Source organism: Alosa pseudoharengus, unplaced genomic scaffold (assembly GCF_046254945.1).
Source record: "Alosa pseudoharengus isolate Yale_2024_CS ecotype anadromous, Long Island Sound unplaced genomic scaffold, YU_APseudo_1.1 YU_APseudo_1.1_scf_8, whole genome shotgun sequence".
Classification (NCBI taxonomy): Eukaryota; Metazoa; Chordata; class Actinopteri; order Clupeiformes; family Clupeidae; genus Alosa; species Alosa pseudoharengus.
The window spans coordinates 19,205,865-19,229,592 of NW_027468870.1; the positions used below are offsets into that span (position 1 = coordinate 19,205,865).

General features: G+C 41.8%; 1 protein-coding gene across 4 annotated transcripts; it reads left to right on the plus strand.

Annotated features, from left to right (window-relative positions):
• Positions 1–8,270: 8,270 nt before the first annotated feature.
• LOC143112833 (uncharacterized) lies at positions 8,271–22,879 on the plus strand. 4 transcript variants are annotated; one of them, XM_076275173.1, is made up of 8 exons: positions 8,271–8,494; positions 11,193–11,257; positions 12,809–13,609; positions 14,135–14,827; positions 17,883–18,080; positions 21,109–21,172; positions 21,551–21,729; positions 21,842–22,879. In XM_076275173.1, exons 2-7 carry the CDS (start codon positions 11,217–11,219, stop codon positions 21,707–21,709), a joined length of 1,956 nt encoding a protein of 651 aa, XP_076131288.1. In that variant the 5' UTR covers positions 8,271–8,494; positions 11,193–11,216; the 3' UTR covers positions 21,710–21,729; positions 21,842–22,879. The 4 variants fall into 4 exon arrangements, 3 of the variants coding, with proteins under 3 accessions (XP_076131288.1, XP_076131289.1, XP_076131290.1); XM_076275174.1 differs by having other exon boundaries at positions 21,554–21,729; XM_076275175.1 differs by having other exon boundaries at positions 12,809–13,576.
• The last annotated feature ends 849 nt before the right edge of the window (positions 22,880–23,728 follow it).

A 23,728-nucleotide genomic window follows, 5' to 3' on the forward strand; every position in this document is an offset into this window, starting at 1 on the left:
TTAAACCCCGTTTTTTAAAAGTTGTATCAGCGATTTCAGGCCCAAAAAAGGCCCAAACATAAATGATCACATTCATCTAATCTTTCCTAACGATCCGCTAGCTGCCTGCCCCATAAGCAGGCCGTCAAAAAAACGCGTCTCTGTAGGCAGCCTAGGCTCCGAGGTCTGTACACAAAAACAATTGCTACCAAAAAGTGTTGCCAACCACTCAAAGGCAAAATAAAGTGTTCTAACCAATAACCGACAAGATGCATGTTTAGGAGAGTTTCAATTGCACGGGAGGGAGGGGGAGGGAGAAGCGAGCTAGCTCTCTGTTTTGTTTGAACATGAACAGAAGTGACGTTACCACTGTATCGCTGATACAACCTTTAATGCCAATAAAGCTGGACAATAAAGCTCAACTATAATTCTATATGTTATAATTCATACGTTTATATGTTATTTTACGCATATATTTAATTTGCTGGAGTGCAGTGAATCATCTGTTTCTCCCACACCCGCGAACGCACCTCTCGCATCCCGGCCGCTCCCGCATAGAGCTTTCAAAACATGTCCCGCGTGTCCAGGGGAAAGGGCTCAAACTGTGAGAAGTATTTACAACAGCAAGGTTGTAAAATTTAAATACTCAGCGAATCTAGAGGAGCCCTAGAACCCAAAACTGCATTGAATACCTATAAATGTATTTTACATATGCAATCTAATTTGTCCTAAGAAGTTACATTTGTCCAATTATGCATCATGTTTTTCCCATTCCCCAAGTATGACTGTGGAGACTGTGTGCTGTGTGTGATTTGTACTCATATCATTAATGTCTTTATTGTTATAAAGTCATCTGTTCTGCTATTTATTATTCATCTCTGTATTGTTATCAGGTCAGTGAATGCAATCCAAAGACCAACAACTCTAAATCAGCAGTCCCTCCTCCGAAGAACAAGGACAGCCCCATCAAGGACAGCCCAGTCACAACACAGACCACTCCCACAAATAACAAGGACAGACCCATTACATCACAGGCCCCTCCCACAAATATCAAAGACAGCCCGATCACATCATCAGCCCCTTCCCCAAAGGACAGGCCTGTCACAACACAGGCCCCTCCCACGAATAATAAGGACAACCCTGTCACAACACAGGCCCCTTCCACAAATAACAAAACCAGTCCCATCCCATCACAGACCCCTCCCATAAATGGCAAGGACAGCCCCATCACATCACAGACCCCTCCCACAAATAGTAAGGACAGCCCCATCACATCACAGGCCCCTCCTCCAAAAAGGGACATCTCTGTCACATTGCAGACCCCGCCCCTAACGAATGACACCCCCCAAGACGGCAGAAAATTGCAGCTCACCACCTCAACTATTCAGGGTGGACAGACTGAGGCTGGCCAGGTGAGTCGATAATCTTTAGACCGACCGCAACTCAAACCGCAAAAATATTAATTAAGATAAAATGATACTGACCTGTGATCCGACCCGCTTATTTACAAATTGCACGCTTTTGGTTAAAGGTTGTATCAGCGATTTCAAGCCCAAAAAAGGCCCAAACATAAATGATCACATTCATCTAATCTTTCCTAACGATCCGCTAACTGTCTACCCCATAAGCAGGCCGTCAAAAAATCATGTCTCTGTAGGCAGCCTAGGCTCCGAAATCTGTACACAAAACAATTGCTATCAGCAAGGGTTGGCAACCCAATCAAAGGCAAAATAAAGTGTTTCAGCCAATAACCGACGAGATGCGCGTTTAGGATAGTTTTAATTGCACAGGAGGGAGGGGGAGGGAGTAGTGAGCTAGCTCTTTGTTTTGTTTGAACATCAACAGAAGTGACGTATCCCCGCTATCGCTGATACAACCTTTAATGTAGCCTAACATGCAATGTATCCTTATTGAGATATGTAAAACCTTTACATAAACAGAAACAGAAAGCCCTCCTTAATCACATCAGACATCCCTTATCAAATGCCGCACGAACACAAAGCGTTTAACTTTTACAACACTGGCTGTAGGTTAAAAGTTTAGCATGGGCAGGGCTACACATGGCTGTGGTAAAGTGTCAGCATTATTTTACTGAGCTACTTGTCACTGGGTCTTGTGCCAACATTGTGCCTAGCCTAAAACAAGCTGTTCCAGTGGTCAATGCGCATAAAGCAATCTATTGCTTGAGGTCTGGGACGCTGGGAAGATTTACCAGTGCCGCATTTGTGACTAGCCTTGTTGGGCGTGCCTGTTTTGTTGCTGTCATACTTAGTGCATAGAACATAACCAGCACTGTTGTCATCTTCTTTAAGAACCTCTGCAAATACTTCCTATACTTCTCTATAGCTTCTCTACCATCTCCATCTCCATCCTTCTATCACACAGGTAGCCTATGTGGCAAGTTCATGCTGCATCGATTAAAGTAATTTAGCCAATGATATCTTTGAAAAACAATTATGAGTTAAATGTTGATGTTAGCCTTTTCCTGATATTTTAAGTAAAAATATGATTCATTAATTTTTAACTGTCCCGCCCGCAAATGACCCGAATATCATTAAAATGATTTGTTTCTGAATCGTAACCACTGAATTTACGCCAACCCATGGTCCACTGAGACTCACACTTCAACTTTTAAGCGATAATGAATATAACCAGATTATTTTGTCTCACACAGGCTACTGTTTCAGCAACCCCTAAGGTTACAATTACTTCAACAACAGCGAGTAAAACTACAGTAGTTGCCATGGCAAACAAGTTGGACAGCAAAGAGAATGGGCCAAGGCTCTCTGTGTTGCCAAAACAACCCAGTGTCCAGCTGGACGGAGTCCCAAAAGAGGAGCCCCAGTCCATGGATGTGAGGTGTGTGTGAACGTGATTTTGTGTGTGTGGCAGTGTAGTTACACAATCTATACATGTATTTGTGCATATACACACACACAACTCAGGTATTTTGATAAAACTATCACTTACAAAAGCTTTGTGTGTGTGTGTTTGTGTGTGTGTGTGTAAGAGAGAGAGAGTAAATGAGTGAGCTATTGAATGTTTCTCTTTAACTTTCTCTCACTCTTTCAGCCCCGTCTCTAAGGATGACCTCGTCTCCATCCCAGAGTTCTCTCCTCTGCAGGAAGAGGCAGGATTAACCCACACCAACACTTCCTGTCCAAGCTCCTCCCCAACCAGAGCCCTTCTTGATCTTCTGGACCTCACCGGACATGTGGCATATCCATGCCCTGTTACCACAGTAACCATTGCTATGTCTAGCTCCTCTACTACGTCCACGGTAAACAATCAGGCTGGTGACTGTAACCGCAACCTTGTGACATCCTCAATGACATTGTCGTGTTCTACCAGTGATCAGAAGCATCAAAATCAATCTCGGCCAATCCCGTCACCAATAAAGCCCATAACAACACCTCTGCCAGCTGTCGCCATAAGGGATGGGGGAACTACAGCATTACAAGGCAGAGGCAAAGTGGATGCTTGGTAAGAGTGGAGTGTGTGTGTGTGTCTGTCTGTCTGTGTGTGTGAGTGTGAGTGTGTGTGTGTGTTTGTGTGTGTGTGTGCTGACTGTGTTGTTTGGGAATGTAATGTTTGTGTTTGTATTTGTTTTGTATTAGCACAGGTGTATTAGGATAAATGGTTGGACTGATGTTTCATGGTGATGTACTATCTGGCTGTGGTTATTTCTTTCTTAAAGATACCACAGCTACTAAAACAAAGGCTATAATTTAATTGTGAAATATTTGCATACACATATAATTCATTGTGAAATGTTTACATACCTTCTGCTTCTGTTCCTTCTGTTTTTTTTTCTCCACAGAAGAACTATGCAGTGACTTGATGACCACTCCAGTGTGTGCGTGTTTGGTAGAGCTGAGGGAGTGTGTTTGTGTGTGTGTGTGAGAGAGAGAGAATGAGAGAGAGAGAGAGAGAGAGAGAGAGAATATTTGTGTGTAAGATAAGGAACTGTATCTGAGTGTTGAGGGACCTCTAGGTGCAGTTGGGACAAAATGCAGGATATTTTTGTTCTCCTTTTCCCTTTGAGTCTAGTTTCTCTGAATGTAGTCCCTTTGACTTTCCCTCTGAAGAAATTGCTCGTTATTTGCCTTCAACTTACCCTGCAATGTGTTTGTTTTTAGGACTTTATGACACAATTTATTATCCAACAAAATCATGAATGACCATCCACAAGCGAATGTAAAAGAAAGAAAGCCTGATTGCTTAAGTTACTTTTATACAGATCAGACCATGTCTACTGTCCTATAATGTCTACTCAAAAAATGATCTGCAGTCGAGTTTAACAGTGATGCCTTCTGTGGATGCCTTCTGCCTTCTGTAGATATTTCAGTTATTGAAAGACTAATTGAAATGGATCGTTAGTCATTCTAACAGTGGCTTCTATAGCAAAACAATACTCAAAATGTGAAAGAATATTAAAGTATTGAAAATAAAGATGAATAGACTCCTACAATCTCCATTTAGAATGCTCTATTAAAGTTTGTCATATCCTGAACCAGCAGTCATAGCCTAAGCCCATAGTTGTAGCCTTAGGCCCAGGCTACACTGGGTCCGCAACTAAAGTGCTCCGTTCACATAGCTTAAAAATAGTTTTGGAAGACTGGTCTAATTTTTACGAACATACACGTTGCTGTCACATCTGATGTAGGCAGTTCCAGTGATTAGAGTGGAAGCTAATTTTTATAGCCGTCACTAAACGGACCCACTGTAGCCTCCCTTTAAGTCAACAGTGATAGCCTGAGCCTGAGTCATATTTAGTCCACACTCACAGCCCTGCTCCTGTTTAGTCTCCAGCTAAATCCTGGACTTGTGCTGTATGCAGTATTGTGCTTGGCTTTCTGTGATTGGACCAAGGTCTTCTACAGACCTTTGCTGTATACAAGTTTAAAGAGGAGATGGTCCTTTGACACATCCTTGATAGGGAAATATCCTGTGACTAACAGCTGTCCAGTTTTGTTACTTAAAGATGTGATTTAGTTAAAGAAATAAAGAGTTCCATAGCAGTAAATGTGTTCAGCAACCATCACTACCTTACTTTAATCCTAAAATCCTAGATTACCACTGCAACCATGGAATATTTAATCATTTCCAAAATATCTGTTATATGTTAAACATTTCCAAAAGCTTTGCTATATTTAAAACAGACAGCAGAATGGCAGCTTCTGATGATAGATTTCCCTAGGGTTAGGTTTGGTGAAGTGAAATGGCAGCTTCTGATGAGAGATTTCCCTAGGGTAAGGTTTGGTGAAGTGAAATGGCAGCTTTGGGCGTAGAGTGCTGAGAAATTGCTGTAGCGCACTCTGGAGGAGGTTACCCTGGCTAATAGTCTGAATAGGCACAAGAAGGACTAGTTGTGGAGAAACATTTTTGTCCTATTTTGTAAGGAGTTTTGAATGTAAATTGTGTTTGAGGGAATGTGTGTGTGTGTATGTGTGTGTGTGTGTGTGTGTGTGTGTGTGTGTGTGTGTGTGTGTGTGCATGGCATCTGTTTAAAACCTTGTAGACTTGTAGACATTTGTGTTTTGCCAAATATACCAAGTGCCCATGCACCCCGTAACAATTTAAGGAATCCTTTGCTTGTCACCAGTGATCAGCAATGTCACCTTTCCTCTAATTAATATGCATCTGTGCTTGTTAAGATCTAAATAGAGTAAATAATTATGAATAAGATAAAGTAGGTTGTCTGGTAGTCATTTAGAAATATTTAGGCGAAATATGTTTGCCTCAAATGAATATGCTGTCGGGGCAACTCTAAATGTAGAGATGAGATTAGCCCCAACTGCCCCCTCCGTGAGAGGGAACTCCTGCACCTACCCCTGTACCTGGCCCAACTGCCCCCTCAGTGATGGGGTACACCTGTACATGCCCCTGTTCTTATGGAAGATGTGATGCTTGGGCCGTTCAGATAGGCATGCTGTACACAGACCAAACCCACATGTGACTGCTCATGCTGGACTGATGGTAACATGGTGACGCTTGCTGATATGGATATAATTCCGCCCCTAGTCAATATATCAGGTATGCTTTGGCCATATGTTCAGCGCATTAGGCATGTTCAGTTGTCATACACCGTATCCAGCTAAACCTTCACTCTTAGATAGCTGTATCCAGCTAAACATGTACTCTAAGCTAGCAGTGTCCAACTAGACCTTTACTCTAAGCTAGCTGTATCCAGCAAAACCTTCTCTCTAAGCTAGCTGTATCAAGCTAAACCTTCACTCTAGCTGTGTCCAGCTAAACCTTCATTCCATTCTAGCTGAATCCAGCTAAACCTTAAAGACCCCAGGGACTTCGATTGTATTTCCGTGGTATCGATGTAAGGTGGCACCACGGGTTAATGACGAAACACACTGTACACATACACACCTGCGGGTGATCAATCAGTGTTGCTTTTTCTAATTGTAATTAAGATGAAAATATGTGATAGGCCAAAATGTGCAACTTGTAGCAGTAAGATTGAAACTGCATTTCAACCATGCTTGAAGCCTCTTCACAGTTTGGGGCTTCATGTTAGCTGATGTTGAATCTAGAACTTTAGTCTAATTCCCATTGTGAACTGATGAATATACCCAGTAACCTAGTCAAGAGACATTTTGTTAACTGCATACCAATAGTTCTCAGCAGCTCTGAGTGACAGTAAATCATGTTTTGTTATCACTATATTACTTTATTCAGTGGTCATTCAATAACATGCCATTTGAAATTGGAGTTGGACAGTATTTGGGTTGCTGTTCAGAATGAGATTCCCTGTATGAAATACTGTAGATGTAAAAGAATCAGAAACATCACGCAATGCTTACAATGCACAAATACTGAAGTAATATCAGTAAAAATACAGTAAAAACCTCTTAATCCAGACAATGGGTTATAAATTAGAGATTTAGGCAGTGTATTCAAATGATAAATACAGTTATTTAGATAGTGTATTTAAACAGCTTTTTAAAAAATGCCCAAGCTTTTCCCTTAGGTCATAGCAAGCATGCTTTACATTCTGAAATGTTACAAAACCCAGTTTTTAAAAGTGAGAAAAGCATCTCTGCTAGGGAAACAGACCTTTGTAAGGGCACAATCTGTGATCGGTTAAAACCCAGTGGTCATGTGATGGGCATTGAGGGACTTGTACGGTGTGTATTGATTGTGATTGTGTGATTGTAGGGTGTGTATTTATGTCAAGGCTTGTCCAGGGATGTAACTGTGCCATATAGTGAACGTCAACGTTAGGGTGATTTTGGTTTGTGTTTTTGGAAAAACATCAAGGGATGTTTCTGATTGGTCTGAAGCATGTAACCCCGTCCTTCCAAGGGAGCCAGCCTGTTGCTTCATCAGCATGACGTGCCCACGCCTGTTCAGACCAACCCCATAGCACTGGGGTGATTTGCTGAATAAAGCTAATTACTGCATTGAAATTATGTAAGTAATAATTCTGAATAAACAAAATTCCCAGCTCTGACATTGGAGGCGTCTTTATTGTGTGCTATAGAAGCAGTATTTCACTTTGTGGCTGTGTGTTTTGCATATAGGCGTGGACAAATTTGTTGGTACACTTCCACAACAAAGGAACCCTACCCTACCCTACCCTACTCTTCACCAACAAAGGAACCCTTTTTACCCTACTCTTCCACAACAAAGGAACCTTTCTCTACCCTACCTGTCCACAACAAAGGAACACTTCCATACCCATGATCACGGACCACTAGCAAAGTCTTCGTGGACCACTGGTTGAAAACACCTGTAGGCCTATAGAAGATATATATTATAATTTAAGTCAGACAACATAAACTGTCAAGACTCAGAGAGAAAAGACATAACAGAAGGTATTGTTGGACTATCAAACCAAAAATAAATGACTTGGAAATACATTATGTAGAAGCACAAACAGACGTGCACAGGAGACAAATAATATCAAGAATGGGATTTGGGCATACTGGTTTAAATAGTACATTGTTTTAAGTGTAGTGTATGTAGCATGCCATTGAATCATGTCCTAGATAGCCTACTGCCATGAGAGGCACCTTAATCATCATTTTGAAGATATGATATGATGATATTTTGCAAAGAAATTCTGGGGATGTATGTTAGGTCTTTTTTACTTTCTTATAATAACTGGATTAATAAATAGATTGTAGGAATAGGTAAATACATTTTTCACACCCACGCTCCATTTCACAAGGTGGCGGTAATGCACCAAACATTGTTTGCCAACCGCCAATAAAAAAAAGGAGAGGATTGGTTACTTTTATTTTGGTACAATGTTGGGTAATCGTAGGCGGAAGTTGAGCTGTCTGCTCACGAACGCTGCAGGCCTTAGAACACCGTTCTGTTCTGAAAACAAACATTTGTTGGGCGATCAACGTTGCAGTTCAGTTGTTAAGAAGTTATGAAGTTAGTTGAAGTGTAAATAAAACCGTCAGATTGCTGTTGTTTAACACGTCAATCCTACCCGTCTTGTGTCGTATCAGACAGCTTCACCTCTCGATTTATATAACGTGGCCCGAAGGTGAGTAGTGCTAGTCATCAGCCTAGCGAAGCTAACGTTATATAGCTAGCTTCGACTAGCCAAAGTGTTAAATATCGTGAAATAGAATGTGTCAGTTAAGTTTTTTTTGTCTCTGTATATGTTTATATATAACGTTAGTTTAGTTGATGTAAAATCTTAAGTCGCTATACGTCAGTTAACGTTAGGCAGACCGTGTGTTTACGTTGAAGCAACGTTAACGGTAGCAATAGATAAACGGCCTCGCTAACGTTAATCATCCATAATCCAGTAAAATCATAGTCTGTAAACAGATGTATTTTAAAGCCAATGCTATATTTCTGACACTGTCCAGAATTGAATCGCAATTGTTAAATGCCGTAGCATAACCTATATATAGCTCACAGTTCCGTCATTCCTTTTGCTGACATGTCGTTTTGGGCTAGCGTAACGTTAGCGTTTGCTCGTTACGTCAGTGAAATTAACCTTTTGCCTCCTCCACTCAGCAGGTTAATGTTACCTGTATTCTAAACTTAATGTTACCTGTATTACAAACGTGATTTTATTGGCCGGCCATTCTTCACCTAATAATGACTGTCATGCAACTAAAGTAAAAACATTTACCATCGTGTAAGGCGTTATCTTCTGTAGCTTGTTAAAAACGTTCTAATGATATTTCTCACCCTGTGTGGTCTCCTTCAGTGGGTTAAAACCCACCGCTTTATTGTGTTTCATTGTGTTTGATGCTTCATCAAGGATTGACAAGATGAATAGATTTTTATTTTGACCTAGCGATGCAATGATTTCTTGCAGTGTAGAGTTACGATCTGTACACATACGACACGGAAGTCTGGTGCAAAAAAAATATATTTGAATCTATTTTTAAGTGTTGATGATTTTGCTGTTTACCAGATACATAGAGTGCACAGACAATCAGCACGTCCATTACGGACACCACGACTACGTTGACCCTTGTCACGACTACGTTGATCCTTGCCACCACCTGTTGGGCAAAGGGTCGAAGTATGGTCTTATTGGACACTGTTGTGCAAACTCAAAGACGCACCGCCATGCAAAGATGCATTGTGACTATCACTGTCAATAGATCGATTGTCATCTCCTAAATGCAGATATTCTGCTTCAGAAGTAGAATCAGTGAAAATATTATCTGTTTTAATTTACTTGGACACCATGAACAGAATGGCTTTCACATCAGTGCAAACCAACACGCTTCTTCTCATGTGTGATCCACTATTTACTTCCTGTTATTGCACTTTGAATAACAACATGACATGACAAAAGTCTGGATGTCTGCCATCTAGTGGTAGAAAGTCATGAGATTTTGAATCTATCGTCTATTTTAATCAGTGGTGGTGTTTGTGGCAAATTTGTAACTTTGGTCCTAAGGGGGTTAAAGTCAACAATAAAGTCTATGGGGTCAGTACCAAATGTAGTCAAGAAAGACACAGAATAAAGGCAAAGTGACTCACACAGAAGACAAAAAAATACAGCACTGTACAGTAAAATGCAGTCTGATATGATTTAGGCCCTGTTCACACGGAGATGCTTTTTGGGTTAAACGCACCGATTTTGCTTCGTCTTGGCCGATCGTCCAAACGAATCCTGTAAACGCACTGCCCGAAACCGCACTTTTTTGAAACCTGGTCCCAGGGTGGAAAAATCTGAAACCGTAGCCCTTGTGCGTTCGTTTGGACGGCGAAACCGTATACTTGCCTATTGATGATGTCATCACCACACCTCAGCTACCCTGGACTTGACACTTATTGCCTAACAATACTAGTTTTCATACATGACATTACCTACGATTACACTCAGTAGGATAAATATCACAACTGGTGCTGCGCAGCGCCAATAGCTTATGACTTGGTGGACTGAACAGTGTTTTTCCCAGTGTTTTTTTGATGCATTCTAACTACTGTCAGTGACGCGAGAGAACTAGTCAAAAGTTATTAGGGAAGTGCGGTGTAAGTTTAAATTAATTTGTGCGTAGTGCCGGTGTCATTCATTTATTTTACATGTCTTACAACATAAATACATGCATTCACAGTCTAGTGAAGTCAGATATGAGCATACAGAGACGCTTAGAACTCATGTTAAGCTGATGGTAGCGCACTAAATGTGAATGCGCAATTTAATGCGGCCAAAAGTATTGACTGTTACTAACGAAGGTATTATAGCAATATTATAAATATGGCGACGGAATAACCTAGAACTTGGGTAGGCCTAGCGTTTAGTAGCCTAGCCTATGCGGTGATGGCCAAAACTAATGTGAATCGCGGACTATCCTACAACCAAAGAAAGTAAAGGAGATTATTTGTACCTACGTTAGCCAAATAAAGGACGGGACTGCACCCTTCACAAACCGTAAAAATGAAGTTTATTAGTTTTACAGTTGACTACTGTGATCATTAAAAGGTCCCCAGATGGTAAGACACTTAGGTTGGTTGTCTGACAGAGTATACTGCAGCGCTTCAAGGTGTAGACAAGAAACCATGTCATTTAGCCATTTTTTAAAGCAAGGTGGGAAGACCGACTTCCACTCTCTCAGGGTAACCCTTTTTGCTATGTCCATACGTAGCAATAAGGGCTTGTTTTAATGCTATTAGGAGAGTCTTACTTGACTGGAATGTTGGCAGTGGTGAAACGTGTGTGTGTTTGTGTGTTTTTCCGCCCCTCAAATGTCTCTTTTTTTTTTCCACAGAGAGGGCATATCTGAAGCTGAGACATGGTGAGACCACGTACAGGATCACCTCGAATGAAGCACAGGTTAAGGCTCCGCCCTCTTTCTCTTTTCCTCTCTTACTTCCTCTCCCTCTCTGTTTTCAGATACTTCCTCATTTTAACATCAGACTGTTTTAAAAAGTGTGCAGTTATAAATTACTTCTGGGAAAGTGTGCAATTATGAATTTCTGTTTCCAGACCTGGAAAAGTATGGATATTTGGGAGAAAGTCTTGGAAAAAGTTGTGAATTTCCGGCCTACTTAGAAATATATTCCGCTATTCAGAGTAGCCTTTAAGACAATTGTTATCCTACTACTCACTTGTGGCCTCAACCTAATAAAATCATATTTTTTCGCAGAAGCCTGGATGTTACCCTTGATTGTATCACAGGGCTCAACATTAACTTTTAAAAGTTGTGAGGTTTTGGTTGCCATCATTAATGGCCTGTTATTTGTTTGCATACTAAAATAATGATGACGCTAATTAGTCTTTAGAATTTATTTCACCTAGGGATGCACAATATATCGGCAGACGATATATTATTGGCCGATAAGTGAAAAAAATAAAATATTATTATCTGTCCATATTACCAAGAAAATATGCTAACCATTCCTGCTTCAGTTCCAGACAGGTCCTCATTATAGGTTATTAAAACCATCGGGGCTAACCCCGTTCATTTCTCCTGCAGCAGGTTGTGCGCAACAGAGTAGACGGACCTAAGATGGGCTACAGTCTGAGGAGTTGCAGCTTTATTCAGTTACCCGCAGTTGAAACTAAACATAAGTTTCCCTCACAAACTCTGATTTGGTCGCTATATCTTTTTCCCAGTTTAGCAGTTTATGAGTGTTTACTCCTAAATGAAAACGATTCATACACTGTCGCTAGCCACTCATTCCTAATTCACTGATGCCAGGTTCACTTAAAGGAGCCACACATAGGGCTAGGCTCTGCTATTTTGTTGACTGCTGTACCATTGAGCACTATTATGAGTCCTATCCATCATTGGTGGTAGGAAAAATTACTGCAATTAAATGATGCTTATTAAATGCTGTCCCCAAATCACTTTTCACAATGTTTTTTCAGGAGCAATATTATTGGTTATCGTATCAGTATTGGCCACAACAAACCAATAAATATCGGTTATTGTTATCTGCCCTAAAATTCCATATCGGTGCATCTCTAATTTCACCTTTATTTCACATAGCCTATTTCATGACCGAATAGAGGGAAAATAGATGATGTGTATAATATGTTCTTTACAAAAGAGAACTATAGTATATAGTAGTTCTAAAGTAGTGTATAATACTTCTCTGAGGTTATGAAAAATGGCCTTTCAGTAAATCTGACGGTTCAGAATGTTGACTGCAGTTGGCACAGGTGTCTTTCTGTACGGCTTGGGTTTGTTTCAGTTACTTCCACCCATTGGAGCAACTTGTCAGTTACATCCTGCCTGTGTAAACAGTGAAGTGGTTTTAAAGATTGATATGAAAAAGTAAAGATTGTGATGTTGATGTCAGTCTTTGCAAATGCTATGTAAAGTCTGTAGCCTTTCTTTCATAAGATATCCTGATGTGTTATACTTGTGTTTCTCACTAGATCCTACATGAGTGACTTCGGTTCTCAGAATGGTGGAGAACATCCCCGGCCCTTCCGTAGTGGTAGAGGAGGCGGTCCTGGGAAGGCCCCTCCCAGTTGGAGAGAGGCTCCTAACAGGGGCCGCAAGGCCCCCTACCCTGACAGACAGTCAGCGCCATGGCAACAGAAGAGCCCTCAGGGCCGGGACCGTGGACAGTCTTCCTGGCAGACCAAGAGCCAGGAGAGTTACCTGGGATACGCTTCCCAGCCCTCTGACAGCCACCGTCACTATGGAGACCCAGCAAACAGACCAGGCCCTGCCCAACGCAGACCTTCACCCCATGAACCCGCCTCGGGCCGATCGCACCACAGGCAGTATGACGGAGGACCTCGAAGGTTTGAGTCCCGCCCCCCGATTCCAGACCATCGGAGCCACAAGCAGGTCCATCCACAGCCCCCCCATCACAGGAGTCCCTTCCGGCCCCCCACCAGACAGGAGGAGCGGCCCTGGGGCAGGTCCCAGTCTCCCAGCTACCCCTCCCGGCCTCCGCCCAAACCCCAGCATGTCAGCCAGGCAGGAGACCGAGGCCGTGGCAGGGGCAGAGGTCGCCGGGGCCGTGGTTCTGGTAACGGCTGTGGTAGGGAGACTTTCTGGGGTGAGAGAGGCCCAGACAGGAGCCACCCTTACACCAGCACTCGACCCCACCACCCTCAGCCACGGAATGGCGAGGGCCGCTGTCCGTCTGACTCCCCCTTGAGAAAAGAGCGAGAGTTTCACAGCCGAGAGAGGTACCAGAGTCCTCAAGTTGTGGTGCAAGCTGGGTAAACAAAGCAAGTCCAAATTAAGGGGCGCAATACTCAAGCCTGTGCCGAAAAATGGTGTTGACGAATTAAGAGAGGAGGCACAATGTGAAAGTGGGAGGTGGATAAAATGTAGAAAATATTCACTGTGCAGGAATTGGAAAAATATATCCGCTTATTCCAAAAGCTCCATAGTCATGGCTTTGCTGAAGTATATACTTCATTTCTAAGCTGTTCTTCAAGAAGATGAGATGTTAACCCTCAATGGAGCAGTTCATGACCCATAAGCAAAAGCAGAGAAAGAGAAATAAGAAAGGATGGCCCTTTGCTGCTTTGATGAAGTCATTTGATGTTAGGATGCTTTCAGGAAATGGAGTATGAAGCTTTACACTAGTTTAAGGGATCGTAACTGTCCCCTAACATCATGGTAAAACAGTAAACCAGTGGGAAGTGTGGAAGGCAGGCTGGGCCTTACCCTCTGTGTTAATGATAACTGTAACCCCCCTCTCCCATTTATTGATTGTTTTGTTTGTAATGGATGTGCAGGTGGTCTTCATCCACTGGGAGGGATTGCAACGAGAGGAGAAGCCGAGAGAGGGAGCGGATGGGGTCAGGCCGCCATGGTAACGAGCCAGAGCACTGGCCACCCCCTAACCCTTCTCAGTACAGGCCCCCACCACACACGCCCTCATGGAAAGCTGGACCACCTCCTGGGCCTCACCCCTCAAAGCCATCAGCTGCACGGAGATTCCAGAGCCACCAGACCCCGAGAGGTCCTGACAGAGGAAGCTCTGGCTACAAGCGGAAGTATCCAGAAATGCTGGAACAGCCACGCCTACCCCCACCTCTTTTCAAGCATTTTCGACGGGAGCCATCAGTGGCCCCTCCTCTCAGAGGCTTTGGGGGGCGTGGTTTGTCTTTACGTGACAAGAGCCGTCTAATGAAAAACCGGAAATTTCGTGAGGACTCTGTTGCCCGTTTTAAGATGATGCCCCCTCCTCCCCCTGCCATAAGAGGGCGCCCTGCCCCGCTGCAGAATCGCATGGCCTACAGACCGTTTCCCCGGCACCAGACAACAGGGCATCATGAGGCAGCCCCAGCCAGGAAGTTGCCCAAAAGGTCAAGCCCTTCCAGGAAAGCCAGCTCCGATCACAGCCCAGACCCTGAGAACCCTGTGTCTGATGGCGATCAAGATCAGCCCAGATCACCCCAATACCGGCGATCCTCCAGCCGGCACAGGTATGGTATCCCTCCCTACCCTCCACCTTAACAGCTAACAGACCACACCTTTGGCCTTGTTCCAAATCCTACCGACGGCCACGTCATGCTTATAGGCTCCTGTTCCGCTATCTGCATATCTAATTACCGACCTAAGAGCAAACAACAAAAATGCTGGCTACTGTTAAGTTTCAGAGACGTCGCCGTTTACAGCTATAAGGGGCTGGTGAAGTAAAGGAATGAAAACTGAGTAATGAGAAAAACAGACCAGATTTTTTTTGAGTGATACGTGGTGAAGCATGGTGATAACCAGCAGGTTTGAAGATGGAGAGGGATCGCTCATTTCAACCCAGAAGTCAACCTACAGGGTCATCAGCAGACTATCCAGAATCCAGGAATGTCTTCCCCCAGCTTGCAATCAGAGACCAAGACAAATTAATTGATCCTGCCTATAAACATGTAACTGTTCACTCCGGTAACTGTGCAAGCAAAGAAGCTGTTCTGTGTACTTCCGTAACAAACTCCGGGGCTGGGATGTCATCACCAGTGTCACTGAAATTATGATGTTGCCCGTTCTTCTGTAATGTAACAGCGTGAGATGCAAACGAAAGACTCCCCACCCAGTGGCCTCCACCCAACCCCAACACGGTCAGAGCTTTGGAGGAAAGTGACTGAAGATTGCGAGGAAAGAAAGTATATAAATGCATGAAGAGTCCTTTCAATTGTGTTGCGAATTAAGTTTCGTCTTCATCTGCACAAAGTTCAAGTACAGCACTAGGCTTTTATTGGACCTCTACATCTGGAAAAACTACCCCTGTCATTCAGTCAGAGTGGTAGTGCCAGTTAGAATTTTTTGACTGAGGTACCCTTCGTCATTATGTAGCCTAACACCTGACTATCCCTTTGCCATGTTATAAGTTAACACCTGGCCAACCGTTAAGCACCCTTTGCCATATTAATATATCTGAACAGCTGAAACAAAAATTGAATTGAACAAAAGCAGCTTATGCAAGATGGTTCTTGATGTCTGAAGACTATATCTGATCAAATTCTACTACAGTGGCTCGGAGATTCTGCAGCAAGCCCTGATGGACCCCACTGATACCCAAAGTCACTAGCATTGGTATTTTTAGTACATCTGATTCATGACTTGTGATTTTTGCAGAGTATAGTGCAGTGGCAAGAAGATCACTGTAGGCCACTGTAGTCATGGACTATGGAATATCATTTATTACCAAGACCAAGATTCAGTATGGCTGATATTTTATGAACCGATAGAGGAATTGAATATGTACCATTCCATTTAAGCCCACCTGTTTCCTTCTGATTATTCTTAATTAGCTATGAAGCATTAGGCACCCCCTCTGTTCAGGAAAGTGGAAGGTCCATGCACAAAATGACCGATCGCATTTCTGTCCCAGAAGAACCTGTGAAGAATGAAGAATTAAACTTCTTCGACCTCACACATCAGATCTGGTGCCCCCACATTTTCTGAATCTGTTGTTTCTGCTACCCAAGTAACTGTGACCATTTGGACTGTGAGTCCTCACCTGCTCCTGGCTCTTCAAGCAATCAATCCAAGATGGCACTTATACCAAATGCCAAGACTGAAGTTGACCATGACCTAGATTAAAGCATGGTGAAACAGGCCACTTGATTTAACTTCATATGAGTGGAACAAAGTGGTTTGAAGCTAATGAAGATCTTAATCAAGCTGATGCTGGCAAAGAACCGCGTGGAGGCGTAACCTTGCAGAGAGAGAAGTCAAGACTATAACTACACAATGGGCAAATCAGAACCCAGATGATGAGTAAATCAAAACCTAGACAATGGGTAAATCAGAACATCATCAAGGTATCCCATGTAGCGACTCCGAAACAAACGGTAAATCAGAACCTAGACGATGGGTAAATCAGAACATCATCAATGTATCCCGTGTAGCAACAATCAGATGATGAGGAAATCAGAAAATCAACAATGTTTCCCATGCAGGTACATGAAGTCTTGAATCCCCTTAAGTCAAGCCATGCGACAGAATATCTGCCTTGGTAGCCAAGATTTTATGATCCCTTTTGGCATATTGAGAGTGGACTAACTCAGAGTTATGGTTGCTGCTCTATACAAACGACACAACACACCTATGGCATGGATATATGTTTGAAGTACCCTTGAGATGAAGTACACGCAAGTTTAACCAAGAATCAGAGGAAGGAACCTCTCCGGAAGCCTCTCCGAAGGAACAAGAGAAACGATGGATGGACGGATAAGGAATAGGCTAGTTTGGAACCAGCTCACCACCCAATCCCCCACCCTGCCAGAAGGCTTCTAGCCATGCTGACATAGAAAAGTGCCTGAGGTCTTTGAAAGCTAGAGAAACGATGGATGGACGGATAAGAAATAGGCTAGTTTGGAACCAGCTCACCACCCAATCCCCCACCCTGCCAGAAGGCTTCTAGCCACGCTGACATACAAAAGTGCCTGAGGTCTTTGAAAGCTAGATAACTCGCAAGATGCATTTTTTCCTGAAAAAAGGGATTGGTTAAGTTCGTCTACCTTGGCTACATTTTTTGCAAGACCAGAGGTTACTCACAAAAACACACAACCTTGACCGCCCCTCCCCCCTTTGATGTACAGTCATAATGATACAGAGCTTGGAGTTTGGAGTTGTTTGGTGTAAGTATATGTAAAAAAAAAACTCATTGGTTGTCCTTTTTTAGTGAGGGCCTTTAAAGAGATGAGATGCTATAGAGAACGTGTCGTATGTCTGCCTAAACGGACAACTTTCAAAAGTATAGATTGCAAATATAAAGCCTTTTAATAGTTTTAAATTATTAAAAACTTGACAGCAATTTTAGAAAATGACAGTAGTCCCACCCTTATGCGTACATGTTTTAAAAAGTTATCCAAACTGTTGAACATACCCTCTAACACACTTTCATTATAGTTAATCCATTCCCTTTATCCTGCAAAAGATACCTTTTTGTTCTGTTCCATTATGTGTGAAGTGGGGGGATTTTCTTGTTGTCTGATTATTTTGTGACTCCATTTTCTGTGGGACTCTGATATATCCACTTAGCCCAATCCCATTGGACCAGCATCTTCCAAGTGATCTGGTGGTGGTGTCCCATTGGCAGGCTGAAAATGACGGGGATTGTGATGACCAGGGAGATGCTAAAGAGACTTCGGATATCCAGAGTGACCTCATCAGTGGTCCACAGGAGCCACCTCCTGAGGCCACTGCCCCGGCACAGGATCAGAGCCTTCAAAACAAAAGGTGTGTGCTAAGCCCAGCGGGGTGAGGAGTTAACAGGTGGCCCAGTGGGTTTATCACATGGCAAACAGGTGATGGCTAGCGATGCTATTTAATTTGAAAACAAATAGCCAATGCTCGTTAATAGGGGTGTGACGATACACTCAGCCTATGAGACGATACGCGATATTGGGTTCACAAGAAAAAGACGAGACGATGTTTTAACTCTATTTTTTAAGAAATCTTCAATGATGAAATACATCACTGGAAAAATAGCCTTTTATAGACTGAAAGTCACAGAATGCCAAAAAATCCAGGTGTACTATATTTTGAAATGTTTTAATGAGTGATATTTATTTCAAACCGAGTACAAGTAGTCTATTTACATTTGTTTACTTGCCGATATTGATATTGCTACCAAAAATAATTGTTAGGCTAGCATAAAAATGCAATGAATTGGAATACGTTTTCTTTTTTTTTTTTTCAACAAGCCTAAAAATAAATAATAGTGAGTATCACATAAAATATGAAATTGCAGGATATTTCAAACTGAAATGTCTCTACATTTCATTGTCACCTCATTTAATTTCAACAAATTATCAACAAGACTATTTTGCACTGCCTCCACCTTATCTCTCCCTAGTTAGTAAAATCAGACAAGTTACCATAAGACTGTCTGTACACCCTTCTAAAAGGGGTGTGGCTCCTTTATGAGTGTGACATCACTCCCTCCACCGAGTTTTGTTTTCCATCAACTCTCGGTGAAGTGTAGTCTGGCTTTCACCAGACCAAGCTCAATCTTTTAAGATTGAACATTGGTCTGGGGAGTCCGCTATGTATTTTCTACTGCACAAGAGGCGTGATCAACGGGCATAGTTCAAATTACTCTGTACGCAATTGGATAGTCATTCACCAATCTGACCAACGAACCAGGGTGATGTTTGCAGAGCGACGCGAAAACTCCAGTTTAAACCTGCCAATAGCGCGCCAGGTGGATAAGCCAGCTTGTGATTGGTCCCGGCAAAATTGTAACGGAAGCAGCAGAAAAAGATGCACGGGTTTCTAGCCTGAGCTGCAGGACGAAAAAGAAATCGCCGTCAGATCAGTCTGAGCTCACCCAGCCTAGGTGAGGTGCAGAGCTACAGTAACATGCAAGCCACCAAGTGTATGCCACTTGCACAGGTTAGGTGAGCTATATTTTCAATGGAGAACCATTTGTGCGATGGTATTAGGCTGCGTAGATTCAACACAGATCCATAAGGCGGGGATCACATTGGCAAGCGGCCACGGCTAACGCAATGCTCAGACCATAATACGTTTTATCTCGTTCCTAAGTAACACAAACGGTTTGTCAATTGTATCGATCGTGTTGCGCTTTAAAAGTTGAACCAAGTTCAACGCTCAGCTTGTTCAACGCTAGCGTTACACCAGCGTTGCCACCGTTCCACTGCCGAACCATAGAGAACAATAGGAAACCTGCCGTTTGCCGCTGGCTAATGTGATCCCAGCCTAAATCTTGCTAACTTTATGTTTTTCAAGTCAGCTGTGCAAGACCGAAATAAGCACAGTGGCACATGGAAGCATAGGCTTTCTTAAGGTAGCGGTTATGTAAGGGATAATGTATAGAACGCTGGTCATTATTGGGAAAATAAGTCCCGACAGGTCTTGTTCTGTGCCCTGAAGGGACTTATTTTCCCAATAATGACTGGCGTTCTATACATTATCCCGCTTATTACACGGCTACTTGCCAAAACGAAACAATAAATTCCCCACGATATGACTATTTAGCCTACATAGCCTAGGCTATAACCTATTTGTTACCATTCATCGTAGCTTTTGCTGAGAAACAAATATTTCGCTACAACACATGCAGCTTTAAAACACAGCTGATCAACCGTCTGCTTTTTCGCTTTTGAATGAAGTTCCAGTAGTTGCGGAGTGATATGAAAGACCTGAATTAGAAGCACAAACTCCGTTGCCATTGACAGAGGTCCTCTAGTCGAAAATAATGACCGCTAGAACTTTGGGAAATCCCATTCAAGTCAATGGAGCGTTCTACTTGCATTGTGAAGAGCCGTGTAATAAGCTACAGTGTTTTAGGGGAAACAGTGTAATTGAGTGGTATCGTTGTTTCCAGCAGATACCCAAAATGCTGCTACACAAAAAATGTAAAAGTAGCTGGGGCATCTTCTATGCTAACTTTGTCAGACTCATCAGTCATGCTGGCTACAGCTGAATACTACTCCACAAGACAGATTTTTACTAGGGCTGTCAATCGATTAAAAAAATTAATCTAATTAATTACATACTCTGTGATTAATTAATCTAAATTAATCACATATATGATTTTTGCTGTGAAAGTATTTTAAATATTTAAATTCAAATGAATCATTGAATAATCAGCATTAGTGACATTAAAGTTCAAAAACTCTTTTATTATTATTTTAATAATGGCCATAATAATCTATGATATGACCTAATATGCTGAGGAAATAAATTAAAAAGTGCTTCGGGAAGAAGTTTTTATTTATCACATACATTGCAGAGAACTTTATTTCAATGAACACTTTATTATTATTATAAATACCATCAAGCCGTTTTTGAAAAGTAAATGTTCTAATCAATGATCTAGGCAGCACATTTTCTTCTCTCTCCTTCATTTTACAGTCTAATGGTTACTGACTACAACGGCTCGGGGTCAAAGGTCATACAGAATCGATTAATCTGCGTTATTTTTTTAATCAGTTATTTTTTCTCAAATTAATTAATCGAAATTAATCAGTTATTTTGACAGCCCTAATTTTTACCTTGACGAGAAATATCGCAACGTTGTAGTATCACAAGATCTCGTCACACCCCTACTCAAGCATTAACCACAGTTAATAACAACAGTGCTTGGCTCTGCCAAGCCATCCTGAAGGCCAGAAAACTGTTTTAGCTGGTTAAGGTAGAAGATGGATTTAGCAGTTTAAGGCACCATATAGTCATTCCAAACTGAGGGATATTTAGCAAGGGTTAGCTGGACTTAATTTTTGTCATATGTCTCCTGCAGGCTTGTCAGACGACCACTTATGAGTCTGAAGACCGTTAGACCTCTGAGGAAGTTTGGACAGCTGGTGAGTAGATCCTAGGTCCCTCTTCACACAAAAATGGAAATGTCCTTCATTCACTGATTCGCTTCGTCCGTAAACTTGAAGTGAACGGACAAAAAATGGATTAAATGAATGCAGAGTATAGACAGAAGGCCCTATCTTTATGTTTGTAATGTTGAGCATAAATTATCCTTAACACACACATATACAAAATCAATATTAGGAATTAAACCTATGGATGAGTTTACACCAAAACCAAAGTCATTCAATGTTTTTAATCATGATGATACTGAACATGATTTTCTTTTTGGTTTCTTTTTGGTAAACCACCTTGCATTGTTATTGTAAATTGCTTTTTCAGCGGCCATGTTGACTTTGTTATCCATTTGTTTATCCATTCAGCAGGCTATTGTGGCAACGAGGCGTAGCCACAGCATAGTCTCTAAGTACCGCCTCCTGCGTCAGAGGGCTCCGCCCGTGCCTGTGCCTCCGCCTGCTCCTGCGCCTGCTCCTGCTCCTGTCAGCCAAACACAGCAGAGCACCAGTCACCGGCGCTGGTGATATCTGACGGTGCTATAAAGGTGATCTTTTGCTCAGATATCCACTTGAAATGTGGTGACAAATTGTTGTGTATGTGTGTTTGTGTGTATGTGTATTTGTGAATGATTTTCTTAAATTATATTTGTTTTATAGGCTTTCAGAAGACACTTTTCCTTTCTTGGATACACACTGTTCGTTGCTGGAGAGATTGAAAATCCTTTTCTTGAGGATGAAGAATAAAATCTTTTTAAAACTCGTCATTAATAAAGAGTTAATTATCTGTCTTTCTGGTAATTTGATTGTATATTCACAAATGCCCCATCATTCAAACTGATACGATTCTTTAATTTGAATGTGGAACCGTGGCTGTTTAAGTTTGACTGCAATTCTTTTTTATTTGTGAAATGAACATACTGAAAACGTGATGGGGAAATGGTTTGGCTGCTAAAACATAATCTCTTTTAGTATTCTTAGAGTGATTTTATTTATTTTGTGTTTAAAAAGCATTTTGTCTGCCTAACAGTATTGGCATGTGATTTTATTTTTATTTCTTTATTGGAAACAAATCTGCGTATTTCAGTTATTTTTGTGAGGGTTTTGCAGACAAAGTGGACTTGTGTACAGTTATTTAAAATGCCACTTTATCAACAGATCACCATTTGTACTATTGGGACATAAATATGTCACATGCAATTGTATAAAAACAAAAAAAAAAGAAAGTTATAAAAATTTTATAATTTATCTAGTAAAAAATCCTTTATCCATGAAGCAGAAATGATCAATGTGTAGGTTTATTAAACCATACATCATTGAAATTAATCTGGCATTCTTATCCTGGTAACCCCCACCCCCCAGTTTTGCCCCTGATCAGGTTTATGAAAGCAACTTTTTTTAACTACTGCTGTTTTACAAATATTTTTTTCCGTCCCGTTTAAGCAATTTCATAATTGTCTTCCTTTTTGTCAAGAGAAAACCATGTAAAAACGGTCAGGATGTGAGCTGTTTTGTCTATATGTATATATACTAAATTCATACACATGCATTAGTATGGTTGCAGGACTGTCCTTTGAAAGTTTTGTTCAGTATTGTTGCACAAAAAGGCTGTAATAAGATAAGCAATCGTTTTCCTTTTTTTTTTTTTAAGAGAATATTGCCTAAAACAGATTTTGCAATAAATCATTTTGTTTTGCAGTGGGTGGTGTTTGTTATTAGCATGAGGGGATCTGTCCAACATCAAGTCTGTTAGTCATAACCTACGTCAGTGGTGGTTACCTGGTCTGGCTTTGGGACCCCCAGTTTCCTGTGGTCATCAATATTTGCAGAATTCAAACCAAACTGATTTATTTCTAGGTAATACCCACAAACCTACAGTGTTATAGTAACCTTTATTATTATATTGACTAACAAAAGCGGCAAATTATGTGGTTGTTGCCCCCCCCCCCACTTCTTTGCCCTGCTGTTATTGTGCTTGGTGACCTTAATCAATCATCAACTGCTCTAAGTCAAGGCCAAAAACACTCTTCAGGACTAGTGATAAACTTCTGCAGCTGCCTGCCTCAAGAAAGCTGAACAGTGTCTTAAATTTCTTTGATGACAAAATTAAGTAAACCTACCATTGTTTTCAACCTCTATATTCTCCTCTGGGTCACACCTGTTGACTCCCTTGCTGTCTCTAATATCACTAAATCCCCTCGTGTCAGCTTGACCCTGCCCCCACCCCCCTTATTCAAGGCATGCACCATGGCCATCGGTGAACCAATAGCATTATTGGTTAACTCTTGTCTCAACTCTAGTGTTATTCCCACTTAAAACTGCTGCAGTTTCCCCCATTTAAAAGAAGCCTGATTCAGATCCCACCTCTCTATCTAACTTCCGTCCCATCTCCAACCTCCCCTTTTTGGCTAAAGTACAGGAAAGAGCGGTTGTTTCACAACTTGTATAAAATAATCTATGAGCCCTTTCAATTTGGTTTCTGCACACATCACAGCACAGACACTGTTCTGCTGCCAGTGGTAAATTACCTCCTGTCTGTTGATAATG